The 18463-nt window shown below is 42.0% G+C and overlaps 1 protein-coding gene across 3 annotated transcripts in view; it reads right to left on the minus strand.

Annotated features, from left to right (window-relative positions):
- Positions 1-227: 227 nt before the first annotated feature.
- The window catches only part of SFXN2 (sideroflexin 2), a 34125-nt gene continuing 15889 nt past the window's right edge, over positions 228-18463 (minus strand). For all 3 annotated transcript variants that reach the window (XM_072131057.1, XM_072131058.1, XM_072131059.1), the window contains exons 5-12: positions 13889-13964; positions 11658-11743; positions 10076-10136; positions 7892-7958; positions 6499-6548; positions 5310-5359; positions 3292-3339; positions 228-380 (exon numbers count right to left, since the gene is read on the minus strand). In XM_072131057.1, the coding sequence (XP_071987158.1) occupies positions 281-380; positions 3292-3339; positions 5310-5359; positions 6499-6548; positions 7892-7958; positions 10076-10136; positions 11658-11743; positions 13889-13964 (538 nt within the window). In that variant the 3' untranslated portion in view covers positions 228-280. The remainder of the gene's footprint in view (positions 381-3291; positions 3340-5309; positions 5360-6498; positions 6549-7891; positions 7959-10075; positions 10137-11657; positions 11744-13888; positions 13965-18463) is intronic.

Below are 18463 nucleotides of genomic sequence, written 5' to 3' on the forward strand. Positions count from 1 at the left end.
GTACATTGTCTGTCTACCAACACTATGACATGTGGATCGTCCCAGTCGCCTTGTCTACCTGTGATGAGCCCATTTTCCCTGCAGCAAGAATATCATCTGCTTAGATTTGCACAACTGTAAAAAATATCACCTCTTGTCATGAGGAGTCGAATATAAATCCTTCAAAGTGGTTAAAATTGTCTTGCCCTGTTTTTTTTGTATATTGGAGGTTCATAAAATAATTCAGATTCAATAGATAAAACTCATTTTTATCCGTTTCGGAAGAGTTCACGTCCAGAGGTTACAAGCCTTTATTAAAATAGACATATTGAACTTTGTCTCCATATTGGTTCCGGATGGATTCTCGGAGTTCTGGCTCCAGACTGCTCACAGCCATTGAACTGTGGAAAGAAAAAGGCAAACATTACATAAAGTTGTGGCGGACTTGCACAACACCTGATAATAAATTGTCTACACTCCTTGTATTTTGGGCCATAAAAGGGGTTGTCCAATACAATTAAATAAAATTATAGGTAAAAGGATTCCACAGGAGGTTGCTAAAATCATAAGGGAGGGGGGGGATTTATCATACACAAGTGGATGCACACGCCCAATATATCTAGAGCAGTGGTTCTCAACCTTTCTAATGCTGTGACCCCACAATACAGTTCCTCATGCTGTGGTGACCCCAAACCATGCAACTCGCAGTAAAAACACAGTAAAATTGCGGCTCCGATGGCTTTAGGCGACCCCCGGTTTTAGTCGTTCGACCCCCGCTGGGGTCCCGACCCACAGGTTGAGAACTACTGATCTAGAGGTTTCTGATATAGATTGGGGCTGGGGGGCAGCCGCAAAGCCAAGTAATTCTACACCCAGTCCTGCAAGTTCAGTCCTCCTTTAGATCATTAGACTCAGTTCACACTCGCGTTCAGTAGGTTCCGCTAAACCCTTCCGTTATGACATAGTGAAGATGGCGCACCAGTTAGTGTCTTTTATCGCCTCTCCTCTATCCTTCCGTTAGAGGAAACCTACTATTTGATTTCATGCATTATGAAGCAAACATACCTTGAGAATGCTGTAGCTACTCTGATAGATGATCATATCGTGGCTAATCCCTGTGCTGAGTGGTTTTGCTGAAAAAACTATTATAACATTCAGGACCTTGGGAAAGCTGGGTCAGCATGGCTGCCTCGATCAACACTGCCAAGTAATTACAAATGGAGGTTAGTCAAGCATGACTAATCAACCTGAGCTGGATCACTCATACACAGCAGCTGGGGGATGGTGCAGCAATTGATTATTCTGTCTGGCAGGAAAAACAGTGATTGCAACATCTTCTCCTGACAAGAAGAATTCTCCTGCTAGGAGAAGCGCTGAAGGAGCCAAAGAAGGGGCAGAGTTTCATTATCATAAAGTTATAGCTGTTTTATCGCAAAATCACACAGCTCAGGGATTAACCAAGATATGATCCTGCATCATTGTAGCTACAGCATTTTCGAGGTCTGTTTGCTTCATAATGCATCAAATCAAATGTGAGGTTTCCTTTAACCCTTTCACGCTCTGCGAGGGATATATCCACCGCAGATTTCTTTAAAATTGTGTAGGAATAGCCTCACAAAATAATGTAAACAACTTTGTTTCTCAAGCATTGGCCAGCAATTTGGACTAGTAAAATAGTCCTTAGAGGGGACAGTCCCGTTATTGCAGTTATATTGCACTGTCCCGGCTAGCGAGCCAAATAATACGTCTAGTGGAATACGCTTTTCATAGCCACTCTAGACCATGATAAAGGCGCTGGTAGTGTCAGTAGCCTATTTTACATATTGTTAGTCACACCTAACGCGTTTCTGCATCCCTAATTTGTATCTGGATGCTTCCTCAGAGGTGCTAAATAGTATCTGCATGGTGTAATCTTGTATTACATTACACCAATAGCATTTCCCCCCATGGCATTGTAACCGGCCGTCAGATCTCAGATCGGAAGCTGCATGGTTTCAGAAGATTTGTTACAATGAGCCAGTGGCTCATTGTAATGAATCATATGCAAAAACACCATATACTGCAATACAGTAGTAATGCAATATATGGTAGGAACGATAAGCCCATCTAGGGATAAAGTACCCTAGATGGTTTAAGAAATAGTGAAAAAAAAAAGTTTAAAAATGTTAAAAATTTATAAAATATAAAAAATTCAAATGACCCCCCTTTCCCTGGAACAGATAATAATAAACAGTAAAAATCACAAAACACATTAGGTATCATGGCGTCCTAAAGGAAAATGCGTCCAAATGTCCGAAGCGCGACTTTCACACCATTTTACATGACATAAAAATTTTTTATAAAAAGTGATCAAAATGTTGCACAATCCTCAAAATGGCAGCATTGAAAACATTGCCTCATTTCGCAAAAAAGTTATTAAGGTCAGAAGATGGCAAAAAAAGTTTTTTCTTTTTCGTACACATGCGTTTGAAAATGTATTAAAATGCAATAAAACCTGTATAAATGTGGTATCACCGCAATCGTAGTGAACCAAAGAATATAGTAGAGTATAGTCGTAAAAACTGAGCCCACAAGTACGTGACACACATGCGGTTTTTTTTTCCACATTTGGAATTTTTTTTATAGCTTCAAGTACACTGCAGTAAATAATAAATAACATCAATGAGAAGTAACATTTGTCACACACAAAATAAGCCCTCACACAGCTCATGGAAAAAATGGAAAAGTTATGGATTTTTGAAGGTGGAAAGGGAGAAATGAGCTAAAAAAAACCTGCGTCCTTAAGGGGTTAAAGTCATTGAAGAACACTCTTTAGCCCTCAGTTTAAGAGTGTAACGGAAAGATCAAAAACAGGTGTGAACTGAGACTTACCACTCAATTACCGACATTACCTGCTGCACTTGACTTTTTGGGTCGACAATAGAACCGCAAAGGTTTACACATTCACACGAACGTATGGGGGACGTATATATATGGCCGACGTATATATACAGAGCATATACGTCCCCCATATACTTATGGGCTCACGGCCCTGTGCGGGAGCGGTATGGCGCAGCACAGGTGTGGCACCGTACTGCTCCGTAGCCCGTAGAAAGGGCTCCTCTCTGTAGCACCGATGTATCTCCGAAATACTACGGTACGGCGGGCAACAAGGCATACTACAGAATTACATACATATTTGGTCAGGGCAGGAGACAAGTACAACATCAGGTCACACTATAGAGGACGAGGAAGCATTACACATCCATCTACAGTATATGTTACTATTGTAATCGTGACACAATCTGATAAGTTATTAGAGAAAAACATTACCATCGCTGTGGAAACAGTGAGCAGGCCACGGGAACCATGAAGAGCAAGCTGGAAAACAAAAGACTGCTAAATACACAGCTCACACAGGTAAAATACCAAAGAAAGTGAAAGTTAGCTCACACTATCAATAAGTAAGTGAAAAAATACCTACATAGTCACCGGGTCCCATATTGAATCCAGAACCTACTAGGTAATGAGAGTCTGTTTGGGGGATTTATCATCAAGTTTCTGAGGTAAAACTGTACTAGTTACCCATGGAAACCAATCAGAGCTCAGCTTTAATTTTATAAACAGCTGTGGGAAAATGAAAGATGAGCTCTGATTGGTTGCTATGGGCATCTAGAACATTTCTGCTCTCAGACACTTCTGATAAATCTCCCCGTGTGTTTTACATCATGCTATATAGCAGTGGTGGCGAACCTACGGCACGGGTGCCATAGGAGGCACTTGGAGTACTCTCTATGGGCACCCAGGTCATCACCCCGGCACAAAGTTTTCAGACTGGACTCTGGAAACTTCCTCCTGCAGTCCCTGGCCACCTAGGTAGTGCTGTGATCAGTGCTATTTTAAAGCTACAAATCCTTATCTGTCTGGGACTAAAGGAGGAGCAAGTAGGAGCAGACAATGCTGCATTATTATTGGAGCTCCTGGTCTGGGCCCCGGAATTCTTCCTGTTCAGGGGCCCTTGGAAGGAAGAAACAATGATAATCTGAATGTCTCCTCTTTAAACTGTATTGGTGTCCCCAGGACACAGATGCAATTAAAAGCTGTGACAAAACAGCAACAGTTACTGATTAAATTGCCATGTCGGCACTTTGCATTTAAAGTGGGTTTGGTCGTAGTTTGGGCACTCAGTCTCTAAAAGGTTCGCCATCACTGCTATATAGAATATGTTTACAACCAATACTATGGATAGGTGAAGTTTTTTTTTTTTTTTTTTTTTTTAAACCCAAAATACCACTTTAAATCTGGCAATTAGTCTGCAAGAACCATTACAAATCGTACTCGCTGCGACTTTTACAGGAATCTACTGATGTTTGTTGAGAAAGCACAAAGTATCCGCAGACCTATCGTAATAAGGAGTCATGACATTGGCATTAAGGCACGGAGCAGCTTTCAATCCAACAATCGCTGATGGGAATCAAATGGTCATCAGTCATGTATTCATACTCTGTCTACTCAATGTACTAACTCAGGCAGGGACAAATCAGTGACATGAACCAAATCTAATAATAGACAAAAGAGCAAATACACAGAATGGCAAAAAAAAGTATATGAGATCAACATAATGCTGAATAGGTACAAAGTCTATTGATATGGATGCTAACAATCAGCGAAACTACATGCTCATAGTCATAGGAGGCCGAGGGTACAGAATCCGAAAATGAAAGAGGAGCAGCAATACAGAGGGGGAGAAAGCCAACAGCAAACATCTCTGGCTGCAAACCCTAACTTGGACAATTGGGTAAGAAATATTGTAGTTTCCTTTACCAATACAAATTGTCCAGACCTCAGAAATGTCAATTAAAGGGATTGTACCAAGTTATTTCCTAACCACAGGATAAGGGATAACAAGTTGATTGGCGAGAATCTGACTGCTGGGACCCTTCTGATTATGAGAATGGGACCCTCAGCAATCCAGAGAATGAGGGTCCCCTTCTCACTAATGAGTGAAGCACTTGACAATCTCTGTCACTCTCATTGACAGTGAATGGGAAGGCTGGAGATACTTGAGCACTGTTTTCTGCAATTTCTGACCACTCCTGTAGATTTAAATGAAAATTAAAACAACCAAAACACCTATTATCCCATTTTCAGGATTGCTGGAGGTCCATTCTCGTGATCATGGGGGTTCTAACTGTTGGACCCTTAACGTTCACCTTGTTACCCTGAACCCATAGATGGAGTAGAACTTTCTACTGCAGGAACCTCACTTTTGTTCAGCCTTTAATGAACTGTTCCTTCAAGACAATTTTAATAGCTGTTAAAAAGCCAAAATTTCTTCAAAATGTACTTACAATCCACCAGCCAATGTAACTTGTAGAGGAGCATGGAGAAAACGGATTTTCTGTAGAAAAATATAAAGCAAATTAAGAAAAAGCCCAAAATATAAAAACAGTAGAAAAACACTTTTTGTACTAGTTTCAAGTTAGAGGGGTATTCACAAGTCAATTATTTATGACATATATACACAGGATAAATAGGAGTCATAAATACATTATAGAACCCGGTACCACTAATAGGACCTGAACATATCTTGCGAACGACAGTTCAATGACCCCATTCATGCGACCAGCCAAAAAGGACACATTGCCTCACATACGTAGCAACCTCCATTCATGGCGATTGGGAGCACAGATTTTAACCAAATGCTATACAATTTATTTTTCTTGACCAGTAACAGGGATGTGGAGTCGGAGACCATTTTGGTGGAGTCAGAATAAAATGGACCTACTCCTTCTCCAAAAATATATAATAAATTGTTACAATTAGTCCACTACAGTGAGTACTGCATATTTTTTTTCATCAGAATTTTGGGAAATGATGGAATATCCTATAATAGCCATTGATAATCCACTAGGGGATTCTGGGAAACATGCAAATACGTTTTTCCAGGATGGGACAAGGAAAACATTGCCTCTTTTTGCTACCTTGAAAGGCAGCTCCTTTACCATCAAGCATGACTTACAGGAAGCCTAGTGACATGATGTGGGATTAAAGCCAAACCAGTATTTCTATTCCAGAAGGAACAGATAAAGTGATATAAAATTTTCAGGTCACTGCAAAGCAGCAAGTGCCACATACAGTGGGGTTATGCATGAGACCCTCTAATGCCCCCTCCCCATTCCCTGTCCAATTTTTCTAACCCCTCTGCATATGTTGTAGCTCTGCTAGATCAAGGCACCTGGCCAGGAGGCTACTCATCCCTCTTACCTAGAAAGCTGTAGTATGACGCCGCCAGTTCTTAAAGTGATGGCACCACTAACCTAATACTTGATACATCCATTAAAACAGCTGCCAAAAGAATTCAGCTTTATTCTACAGTGCTATTAGACGACTATATGGTGGTGTTATAGGGGGACTGACTGGGAACTGACAATTTTTATTATATGGGGACTGCATGAAAGTAACCCATAAGGCAAGCGGGTCCTAAGGAATGGCGGCCACATACACACACACATATAATACAGTATAAGGCTCAGATACCTGCATAAAGGGAAACGCCTCCAATCTTTGCATCAGAATTGGTAACAGTACTGAAACAAAACAAAAATGCTAAGAATACAGGCAGATATAATAAAATAAGCATACAATATATAGAGTTATATAAAACCGACCCGAACCGAGTCGAATCAACCCTTATGTATTCAGTTTTTTCCCCCCTCACAAATACATTCACTTATAATGCATAACAATACTATAACATTATATAATAATATCATAGCTCTCGGCCTGGTACAGGTTTGTTAGTACAAAACCAACCCCGATGATAACGACATTAGCTTCATCATTCATCAACCTAACATCTCTGATAAGTTTGCTGACCTCCCAGACACAGGAGTTTTATCAGGTTGGTTAGATTATTCTATGCCTTTGCAAATAGTCTGAACAACATATCTGCTATGGTTTTGTGTATACAGCTGTTGAGGCTGACCTATGCATCTCCTGAGTAACAGAATGCAAATAGGACCCAGCAGTCCCCCTTCATATCTCTTATCTACCAAATGTAATTTAATGACAAGTAGGGGACAGATAGAAGACTACAGAGACTGTTACAAAGGAGACACAGAAGAGAGCTCCTTCATCTCATTGGGGATAGTGTGATGAATGAGGTGGTAACATGCTTGCCACTATCTTCACGTGGTGAGATGGGACCCGATTCATAGGATTTCCCATAGTGACAATCTCTAGCAGGCCCTACAGATATAAATGAAACCGCTAAAGTGTCATGTTTACAAAATCTCAGTATCGTGGGGGTCCCAACACAGATTTTTGCTGTGACAAACTTGGTCTGTATCTGCACGCTTGTGGGATCTACTGGACTGAACCTAGAATCACTGAACTGGACAGACCTGTCGAATGCATTTCAATGATTCCAGGATCCGCCCTGTGAGCAAACTATCTGGTGGGAAACAGGTTTAAAAGGGTTAGCCACTTATAGCAAACTACAAGAACAAATATAAGACCCCAAAAGGGTCGCCCATATTATAAAGTTTCCTGCTCCCCCGCCAAAAGCGAACAGGGCTTCAAGGTACTGAACTTGACCCAACACAAGTCACATGACCCCTGGATCCCTGGAGATGAACATAAAAATTTATCAGGCTAAATTTGATATGGGTGACCCTGTTAGGGTTTTATACTTATCCTATTAAAGTTTTCTCCAGGTGACCAAACTCTTTAACAGCTCATCACCTTACAGAAGTTGAGGATTTGTTAACTTGGTCTAAACCCTTTTGTTGTATACACAGTTTAACAAAAATGGTTGCCAAGGAGGCCCATCCCTTTAACACTGGGTATTGAAAGTAAAAGCAATTCATCTTGTATAGATTAGGAAGTAAATATATATCCTTGTGTCCTCCAGTGACAATCCATTACTTACTCATCCCAGGGGCAGCCATGGCAATTCTGGAGACCACCACCTGACTGATACCCTTGATGGCCGCTTTCTAAAATCACAAATAAAATGAAGACTCAAAGTTAGCACAAATGTATAATAAAGTACTAATATTAAGGTGTAATACTATTAAACAATTTTTCCTATAGGGGGCGATATTGGTCCCTGTGGCTGCAGCGGTAATAGGGGTCTTGTTCTGGCAGCGCACTAGAGCCCCTGATCTTTTTCTACCCCCCGGTTTCAATGGTTTACTGTAGGATCTAAAAAAATAGCAGGGTGCACAATGCACTCTACTCAGCAATTAATGTTACTTAAATGTCCCCTTTCAGATAATTCAGACAATCCTGGTCCATTTGTCCTATTATAAGATACAGAGGTTATGACAGGGGGTTGTACGTATTTCGGGAAAGTGGTCTGCACATTTTTATAGGAAGTTAGGGCGTCAGAACAGGTTTCTAATTCATCTACGATACTTTGCACGTTTTGCAGGTGTGTGCTGCCCTCTATCGGTGAATTACTGTTACAACGCAGCAGGTATTTCGGTTTTGTCTGCACTGCAGTAGAAACGCAGAGACTTCTGCACAGAAATAATAATTTGTATTTCTTAAGTAGACTCTATAGCCGCATAACATCACAGCTTCACTGTACACAAATTACATCCGCAGTCTTCAGCTGTAAATATAATTTATAGAATTGTATGTAGATTTTGTTTTCTATCCTTTTACCCCCGCTTACCCCCTTTTACTCCTTTTATCCGCTTACCCCCAGAGGACTCGCATTCCCTTACCATCACTTATAGTAATTTCTAGCACATTAGGCTTAGACCTCTTGCCTCTATTACTCCAGTAGCCTGTAGATTTTATTGGACCTGAGGAAGGTTGAAATGCGTTGTCTTATCAGAAAGGTCATCAATAAAGGATATTGATAACATTCGCCTCTACTGTTTTGACCAGCGCACCTATCCACCTGGCATCTACTTCTGCATCTACTATATGTCAAAAATTCCTGGGGATATGTGAGCCCTTAAACACCAGGAGACGCTGCGGCCGGTATTACCATCCTCATCGCGTACATGAGGGAAACTGTCTCGTTTATTATTTTGTGAATTGGATGCACTGCGTGACTCTTAAATTAACCTTTTTAAACTCTTGTTTTCCTTAAAGGTGTTTTCCAGGAATCTTGAAGGGGCCAGGTTCAGGGTGGGGATATGGGGGTCAGGGAAAGTTTTTAGGCGTGTGCCCATATGGAGGTTCCTGGAGGTCACATAACCCACATCCACCACTTTGTTGCATCCTTGGACCAGGAGAGAGCAAAGGAAGTCAACTCCCCTGGTAAATGGTAGTAACATCCCATGGTCCGAGGAGGCCAGTCACTGCCAGGCTCTAGTGACACACTGGATGGGTGCAGGTCTGTAAACCGTATGTCAGTGATGGCGAACCTTTTAGAGGCCGAGTGCCCAAACTGCAACCCAAACCCCCCCGTATTTATTGCGAGGTGCCAATCAAAAATTAAAACAGTAACTTATTGCTCCCTGTTCAACAAATTTCAATCATATTGGCCTCCTGAGGACAGCAACACAGTAGAAAGATGGAATATATTTCCAGTGTCCCTCTGTACACAGAGAATCTTGGGGCCAGCAGGAGGTCCTCCAAAAATAATTCGACCCTGTCTAATTCTCCCTCTTCCTACAATCCCAAGTGGCGAAGTAACTATCAAAATACAACTGAAAGCAGCATCTATTAAGTTGCTTGGAACTGCAGGAAGATTCTTTGAGTCCTGTCTGGTGTGCTGGGGCGATGGCCCGGGTGCCCACACAAAGGCCTCTGAGTGCCGCCTCTGGCACCCGTGCCATAGGTTCGCCACCACTGCCGTATGTTCTAAAGGAAAGCATGAATTGGGTGCTGGTAACGGGCCAAGTATGCATTCTTCTTTTTTTCTCATGCAGAAGCAGAAACTCCATATTTCTACAAAAAGGGATTGCATGAGAAAAATTGCATCCTGTTAAGATTGTTTATGTTCACAAACAGTGCCACCTTTGTCCTTAGGCTATTTCAGGTATTACAGTTAAGTTTCAGGTTTCAATGAGTATAGCTGTAATACCATAGGTCCGAGTCTTGTTTCCCGACTTATGAGTCAATTACACACCAAGTTTCAACAGAACGTTCTTACCCTTGAGTGTCCAAGCTTGTTTTCATTCTCATCCGTCACTGCGATACCATTAAGAATTTCCCTACGAAACAATAAGTTTAATCACTTTATCCCACATTTTCTAAAATGTTCAATAGCCGATCAAGAGTTTGCTTCTGTACCTTTGTTCGGCTGAGTGTGCATGTGTTCTTAAAGGAACAATCCTGTCAAAGCTGATACATTGGATTATATCTTGTGCAGGGCCTGAAGGGAGGACCATGACTCCAGGTTCTAGGAATACAATTAAAATTGGCCATGCTCCTCCCTTCAGGCCCTCCACAATGCATTACTTAACCCCTTATCACCGACACTAGTTTTCAGCTCAATGACCAGACTCGATTTTTCAAATCTGCCCTGTGTCACGATAATTGGTTGTAACTTCGGAACACTTTTATATATCCAGGTGATTTTAAGAAATGTTTGAAATGTTCTGCTTTCCAGAAAGGAAGTAAAACTACCCAAAAAGCTTAATAATTCACATTTACGGAATGTCTGCTTTATGTTGAGATGATATTTTATGCATCCTCTCATTTTTCTAGGATTTTATGAGGGGCGTGTAAGGGGTTGAACACCCGGGATTGGAGTTTTTCCGATCCCGGGTCTTAGTGCCGGGTCTGGGCTGTGATATCACAGCCCAACATCAGCAATATACTGAACCGATGTCCCAAAACCCTTAATGACCACTGTAAAAAGCCAATAGGGCGGTCATTAAGGGGTTAAAGGACATCCACCATCAGGCTGAAGGACTGTATGCAAATGAGCCTGAGGGGCTCCAGGCTCCATTAACACCTATGGAGCCCGGAGCCCTTCAGGCACATTTGCATACAGTCATTCATCCTAGTGGTAGATGCCCTTTAATGAATTAGCTTTGACTGGAGTGTTCCTTTAACAGTAAAAGGAAAGTATATTGCTATTGGACACCATCTACAGCTGCTCATACACAATGAAAATAAAGCATCCGACATGAATGATATTCCTAGAATAGGCCATAACAACAGCAGAAGTCTTATACACCAAATATTTGTGTAAAAAGGCCCCCCTCAAGTTACCTGCACACAATGCAGAAAACCTGCGGATTTTCAGTTCAATAAAGTATAATTGCAGTGGATAGGAATTCATTGTCACTTATTGTTCCGGATCGTGGTGTGTAGGTTGAATTCTGCAATATATTGGTGGATCACGGTCCAACAGCTACAGAAGAATCGCAGTATTGCCGACAATGGGTCCGATAATAGTCCACCAATCACTTGTCAAAACTTATTGAATGTGAATACCCTATTTGAGACATGGCTATAGGAAATCTTGGCAGCAACATATTCCTCTTGGGAAGTTTATATCAGAATGCAGTACACCAAAAATTATTCCTCATAGATTGTAAGCTCTTGGGAGCAGGGCCCTCGTTCCTATTGTATCATCTGACCATGTTATTGCTTTATAGCGTCTAAATCTAGTTTGTATATGTAGCTAATGATCTGTACAGCGCTCAGAATATGGTGGCGCTATACATGAAAATTTGTTATTAGGTCAATAAATGAGAGGAGATATGGTTTTGGACTGAACTTACTGTTGTCTCATCATAGGTATGTTCACACAATTCGCAGCAGCAACAGCAGCAAAAGGAACCCAACGAGCGATCAACGGCGGCGCTTTCTGAAACAAGAAACAATTGGGGATGGGTCACAAAGAGCCAGCTCGGTCGCGTGAACCGGCTTACCTCAGCGAGCCGATGGCTCACTAAACCGCGCTAAACGGCTCACCACGCCCCCTTTAACCAGGTTAAAAGTGGCGTGGTTTGACTGACTGGCCTGCGGCTCCCTATTATGTATTTAATAGGGAGCTGTTCAGGAGCCAGCTCTTATTAGTGAGCAGAGCCTAATGAGCTAGCTCACTAAGAAGAGCCGGACTTTCCATCACTATTGGGGAGATTTATCAGAAGGGTCTGAGAACAGAACTGTTCTAGCTGCCCATGGAAACCAATCAGAGCTAAGCTATTATTTTATAAACAGCTGTGAGAAAATGAAAGCTGAGCTCTGATTGGTTTCCATTGGAAACTAGAACAGCCCTGCTTTTAGACATTTCTGATAAATCTCCCCCCAATATGTTACCGGTTTATAAAAGAATAGTCACCTAAACATTTTTAAAGGGGGATCAGGATCACAAAATCACAGAGCTTAGTTAAACATTAATTTCCTGACAAGTAAACTGCTCTACAGTCTGCAGTGGCGGGGCGTGGTATTGCAGCTGGTACTGTATTACACTGCAGACTTTGTAGGTTAGGTGTGCAATGTTGGTAAATGTAAAACAGTACTGTAACCTGAATGCGTTCTGTTAATAGGTAACTTAAGAAAAGACCCCAGTAGCTGACTTGTTAAAAAATCTTGTGTGGTTAAAATTTAATGTACATTGGTTAGCAAAACTTTACATGCATAAAGTTACAATAGGGAGGGCTATTGTAACCCATTACATTCTCTGCCCCAGGTCAGAAGAATATATATGCACCTAGTGCAGGATTTGCAATAGGGATCATTACATGGGGAGCCCAAGGAAAAATGGGCCATGCGTTAAATGGGTTGGCCACTTTATCTCATGTGTTTTTGTAATGTTTGTGTAAAAGCGGTTGTAGGATATAAGGTAATTTACTAATATGCGTCTGTTAAAAGTTCTGCTCCGCTTTCTTAAAATGTAGTGCCCCTGGTTCAGAAACGTCTTTTACCTCATCAGCTGCCATTTCTGTCCATAAATGGCTGAAAATGGAGGGTCAAGTGATCTTAACCATCCATGACTGGTCTACCTTCCAGGAGCTCATGATAGTATTCACAAGCACAATCTTAAAGGGGTATTCACACAAAGACAAGATTCTTAAATATATTCAGGAAAACAAAATAACACATTCTCTAATTCAGTGTTATGAACAAAATTCGAACCCGTCTCTATCAGTCCTGCTGTTTACAATTTTGCTTGTCCCTGGATCCGACCGTAAATCTTCTGACTATGGTCGGATTATTCTCACGTATAGCTTCTATTGTCTGCACAGTGCAGTGAACTCTGCCTCCTGCCCCTCCCCCTGCATTACAAGACCAGCTCAGACACAGGCACTTCCTGCTGGCAAGCAGCATAGTGCAGAGTTTACTCTACAAGCTACAGACAAGATTAGGTCCTTATCCTAAAGAAACATAGCAGAGCTGACTGTGTGTGTGTTATAGGTGAGATAGCAGAGATGGAGTGTGTCATTGTGTCTTATATCTATCTCATGACTCTGATCTGTCTCATCTCTCCTTTTCTAGGTGTCAGATACTAGTAAAATGTTCAGAAGCTAAATGAAAGTGTAGCTAAACCCTGTACCCTGATAATCTAACCAAATTGTCAGCACACAGCATCTCACAGCACAGAGGGATCAGGAAGTGTCTGCTTAGAGAGTCCCCACCCACACTCTGGATTTTAAACTGAGTAAAATTGTAAAGTAAAAGGCTTAAAGTCATCTTTATTGCGTAAACATCACTAAAATTTGAGAACTTTCTTTCATGGCCAAAACGCTTTAAGGTCCTGGAAGGTAGATTGGTCATGGACAGTTAGGATCATATGACGCTCCATCTCCGACCATTTCATGAACATGAATGGCAGCTGATTAGGTAAAAGACATTTCTAAACCAGGGCCTTTACTTTACATTTCAATACATTTCATAGATGTATGTTGGTAAGATATCTAAGATTCTGCCCTCATGCATTACTGAAAAACATGAAGAAAAGTGTCCAACAGCTTTAACACAAGAGAAAATGTACTCTTCACTGCCGTACCTTGGTATACAGGTTAAGTCCGACAGCAGTGGCTAGAGCGGTTCCGGTAGCCGTAACGTAGGCAACTCCGATTTGGCTGAAAGTTCAAAACAGAACATTTTCATAGAAAGCAAAACATAGATTAAAATGCTACCAAGTCTTGGAGACCATATAAATATACACAAGAGCATCCTGTACATCTTGTAAGGAGATGAAACACTATGGCATGTTAAGATGTCCAACAGAAACTCTTCTACTTTGCTATATGGTGGGCCAATCCTATTTATTAACTGGGTGTTGCTTGGACTGCCCCGTTGGACATTCTTCTTGGACAATGTCAATTTCAGACTGGATCATCTGTCCAGATGCCACGTAGGGCAAAATGGTGGCAGGAATCTGTACCTAAATCAAGGCATACTCGCCAACGGTTGGGGCTTTGCTGGAACTGACCCAGATTATTAAAAATCCCAGAAAATTTGGCTTCTCTGGCTCAATTTTAACCAAAAAGGAAGAAACCAGATAAAATTGAGAAGCGATGCCAATAAGTGTCAATGAAGAAGGGTATACACAAGCCTTTCAACACGTTAGGTGGCAGATTGCTTTCCTTCCTCAGGACCAGAAGTTTCTAATAGGAGCAATCCACAAATAAAATGTGCTATCTGAGTTGTAAAGCCTGGTTTATACCCTTCTACATTGCCACAATTCCCTTTTGGTTACTAAATGTATTTAACACGTTTTCATTCGCCCAATCATTGTAGCCTATGGAGAACTTAAAGGGAACCTACCCCCACGAATCTACCTATAAAAGGTAGATTGAGTGGAAGGTGGATCAATTGGACGTGAGGATAGCCCTTTTAAGGGCTAATCCTCACGTCCCCACACTTTTTTGATAACTTTTATTCTCGTAATATGTAAATTTTGTAAAGAGGCTACTGCGGCATGGAGTAGCCGGAGCTGAGGCTACACGGCGTGCCATTGTCTGACGAACCTGCTGTCGGCGCAAGCGCAGAACAGCAGGCCCTCGTCTGTGCAGCTCCGGCTTCAGAGCAGTGACCGCGCAAGCGCGGGCCTGCTGTTCTCCACATGCACAGACGACAGGTTCACCAGACGAGGGCGCGCAGCTACGAGGAGGTGCACGCCGAAGATTTTGGGTAGGAGGAACAAGGAGGCTACTGGGGCATGGAGTAGCCGCGCTGTGTAGCCTCAGCTCCTGCTATTCCACGCCCCAGTAGCCTCTTTACAAAATTTACCTATTAAGAGAATAGTTATAAAAAAAAAGTGTGGGGACGTGAAGATTAGCCCTTAAAAGGGCTATCTTCACATCCTATTGTTCCACCTACTTTTATAAGCAAATGCCTTAGATATTTTATATAAAACTTAACATTTAATAATACTAGATAAAAATTGTCTCAGCATTGTAATAAAAGAACAGACAAACACAAAAGTATTGTCAAACCTAGTCGGGGACAATCAACAAAGTCCAGGGCTAATGGCCCTGGGCAAAAAGACATCCACAAAGTTTAAGGGCATAAACATACCTCAGGTATGCAATATAGTGAAATTACATAAAAAGAAGAGGGGAAAAATTATACAAGACTTGTGTAAAGAAAGAGAGGCTTGGTCTCACCAGTCTTCATTCCAGGTACGGCAAGCATATGGTTAAGCTCTCACCTGTCTTCATCCAAGGAACGGGAGTAGGGAAGTGTGCTGCAGCGCTGTCCTAGTATGCCCTACTTAATCTTCACCCTGATCCCTTGGAATAGCTCCCAGCCCTTACAAGGGCGGTCCCCAGTCTGCCCCTGAATGTGGCTATTATGCCCTAAAAACTAGGGGATGCATTACAAATTCACTTCCCTACGCGTTTCATGTACCGGTCAGGGTACACTCCTCAGGGGAATAATGTGCAGAATTAGATTAAAATAATCAGCTTTTAGAAAGATAATGGACGTTGGCCCATCATCGAAACGGGAGACGGGCAGTGGCTTGTCCTCCCTGTGTAAGCATGGACCCAAACGCTAGGTTCAGGACGGTGTCGGCGCCAGAGTCTCTGCGCATGCGCCTAAAATAGGCTGAGATAGGCCTTCCCATACCACGCCTCCGGCACATGACCGGAGTCGTTCGTCATGGTTCTGGGAGGAGTCAGGTGACGGAGTTGCTGAATGACGATTCCAGCTAGCCCGCCCTGTTCGTAACATCACCAACCCTTACCCGTCGCGATCGATGGGCGTGATAAGTATCATTTACTTGTAAGGGGGAATGTAAGCCTCAAATCATGCGGGGACTCAATGAAGGGGTCCATATCCGCAGGATAATAATGGGAGTTACCTGGATGGGAGGGCGAGGTTACCCTGTAATTACACCTGGCCAGGTGAACTCCCTCAAATTAAAACCAATGTTTGAGGCTTCAAGTGGGGGTCAATAATTGGTTCTGGTTCATTTTTGTTCTGTACATACTGTACCGAACTATGGCTTATAGTCTTCAAGAAAGTTTATACTCGGAAGCCCTTAAAACTTGGGGAAACAAAGAAGAGGTAGGTGGATAATGACTACACAGATAGGAACTACTCAGAGCCACGGTGCTTAGTACTAAGGGCTTCCGAGTATAAACTTTCTTGAAGACTATAAGCCATAGTTCGGTACAGTATGTACAGAACAAAAATGAACCAGAACCAATTATTGACCCCCACTTGAAGCCTCAAACATTGGTTTTAATTTGAGGGAGTTCACCTGGCCAGGTGTAATTACAGGGTAACCTCGCCCCCCCATCCAGGTAACTCCCATTATTATCCTGCGGATATGGACCCCTTCATTGAGTCCCCGCATGATTTGAGGCTTACATTCCCCCTTACAAGTAAATGATACTTACCCGTCGCGATCGATGGGCGTGATAAGGGTTGGTGATGTTACGAACAGGGCGGGCTAGCTGGAATCGTCATTCAGCAACTCCGTCACCTGACTCCTCCCAGAACCATGACGCACGACTCCGGTCATGTGCCGGAGGCGTGGTATGGGAAGGCCTATCTCAGCCTATTTTAGGCGCATGCGCAGAGACTCTGGCGCCGACGCCGTCCTGAACCTAGCGTTTGGGTCCATGGTTACACAGGGAGGACAAGCTACTGCCCGTCTCCCGTTTCGATGATGGGCCAACGTCCATTATCTTTTTAAAAGCTGATTATTTTAATCTAATTCTGCACATTATTCCCCTGAGGAGTGTACCCTGACCGGTACATGAAACGCGTAGGGAAGTGAATTTGTAATGCATCCCCTAGTTTTTAGGGCATAATAGCCACATTCAGGGGCAGACTGGGGACCGCCCTTGTAAGGGCTGGGAGCTATTCCAAGGGATCAGGGTGAAGATTAAGTAGGGCATACTAGGACAGCGCTGCAGCACACTTCCCTACTCCCGTTCCTTGGATGAAGACAGGTGAGAGCTTAACCATATGCTTGCCGTACCTGGAATGAAGACTGGTGAGACCAAGCCTCTCTTTCTTTACACAAGTCTTGTATAATTTTTCCCCTCTTCTTTTTTTGTAATTTCACTATATTGCATACCTGAGGTATTTTTATGCCCTTAAACTTTGTGGATGTCTTTTTGCCCAGGGCCATTAGCCCTGGACTTTGTTGATTGTCCCCGACTAGGTTTGACAATACTTTTGTGTTTGTCTGTTCTTTTATTACAATGCTGAGACAATTTTTATCTAGTATTATTAAATGTTAAGTTTTATATAAAATATCTAAGGCATTTGCTTATAAATTTATATTTCTTCTGTGCCTGGTCAATAGACTGATTTCCTGTGAAGTGATCAGGACCATCTACTGCTGTATATTTATTGTTCCACCTACCACCCGATCTACCTTTATAGCTAGATCCGTGGTGGTAGGTTCGCTTTAAAAGTAGTTTTTTTTTTAAACAAACCTAAAAAAGGGTCAAGGTTTTAACAAACTTTGTCACAAAGTTGGGTGTTCCTGTCAAGCTCAAGGTAATGGGGTAGTTGGGCTCAGTTGGTGATGCCAAGGTCTGCCAACTTTCTATTTAATTGTAAAGTTATGGGACGTCCGGGATTATGCTTAGGGAAGGAGACCAGACAGTAAGGTGAATGATTTACCTAATAAGGTATCTTTTATTTAGGGTTGAAGATGTTTACTTTTTTATTTTTCTTTACAAAACTAACAAGAAAATACTGGTTGGATCTGATGGGAAGATTCATGTTAATGATCACTGAGCTATATTGAATCAGGTTCTTACTAACATACAATTTTATGGTTTCAATTTCATCATTTTCTCCAAAAAATGCTAGGTGTGGTTTCAACTCTTCCCCCACAACTTTGCTTTCTGAGAAAATACGGATTATGGGATTCTTTGAGAGCCAAATCACGTTGAAAGATTGAGGCCTCAGTAAAAGGATCATCGGGTTTGCAGATGCAGATCCTTTAAATAAATTTGTGAGGCGCCCAAATAATTCAGAACTGGATGCAATGTTACCCATGGGGTCTTGTATGCTCATGTCAATACACAAAAAAGTTCTCTCTTCAGTGATAATAAATAAAAGTAAATTTCCACCTAAAATCTACAGATTCCAATGCAGTTGGAATATT

Source organism: Engystomops pustulosus, chromosome 11, assembly GCF_040894005.1.
Source record: "Engystomops pustulosus chromosome 11, aEngPut4.maternal, whole genome shotgun sequence".
NCBI classification, from domain to species: Eukaryota; Metazoa; Chordata; class Amphibia; order Anura; family Leptodactylidae; genus Engystomops; species Engystomops pustulosus.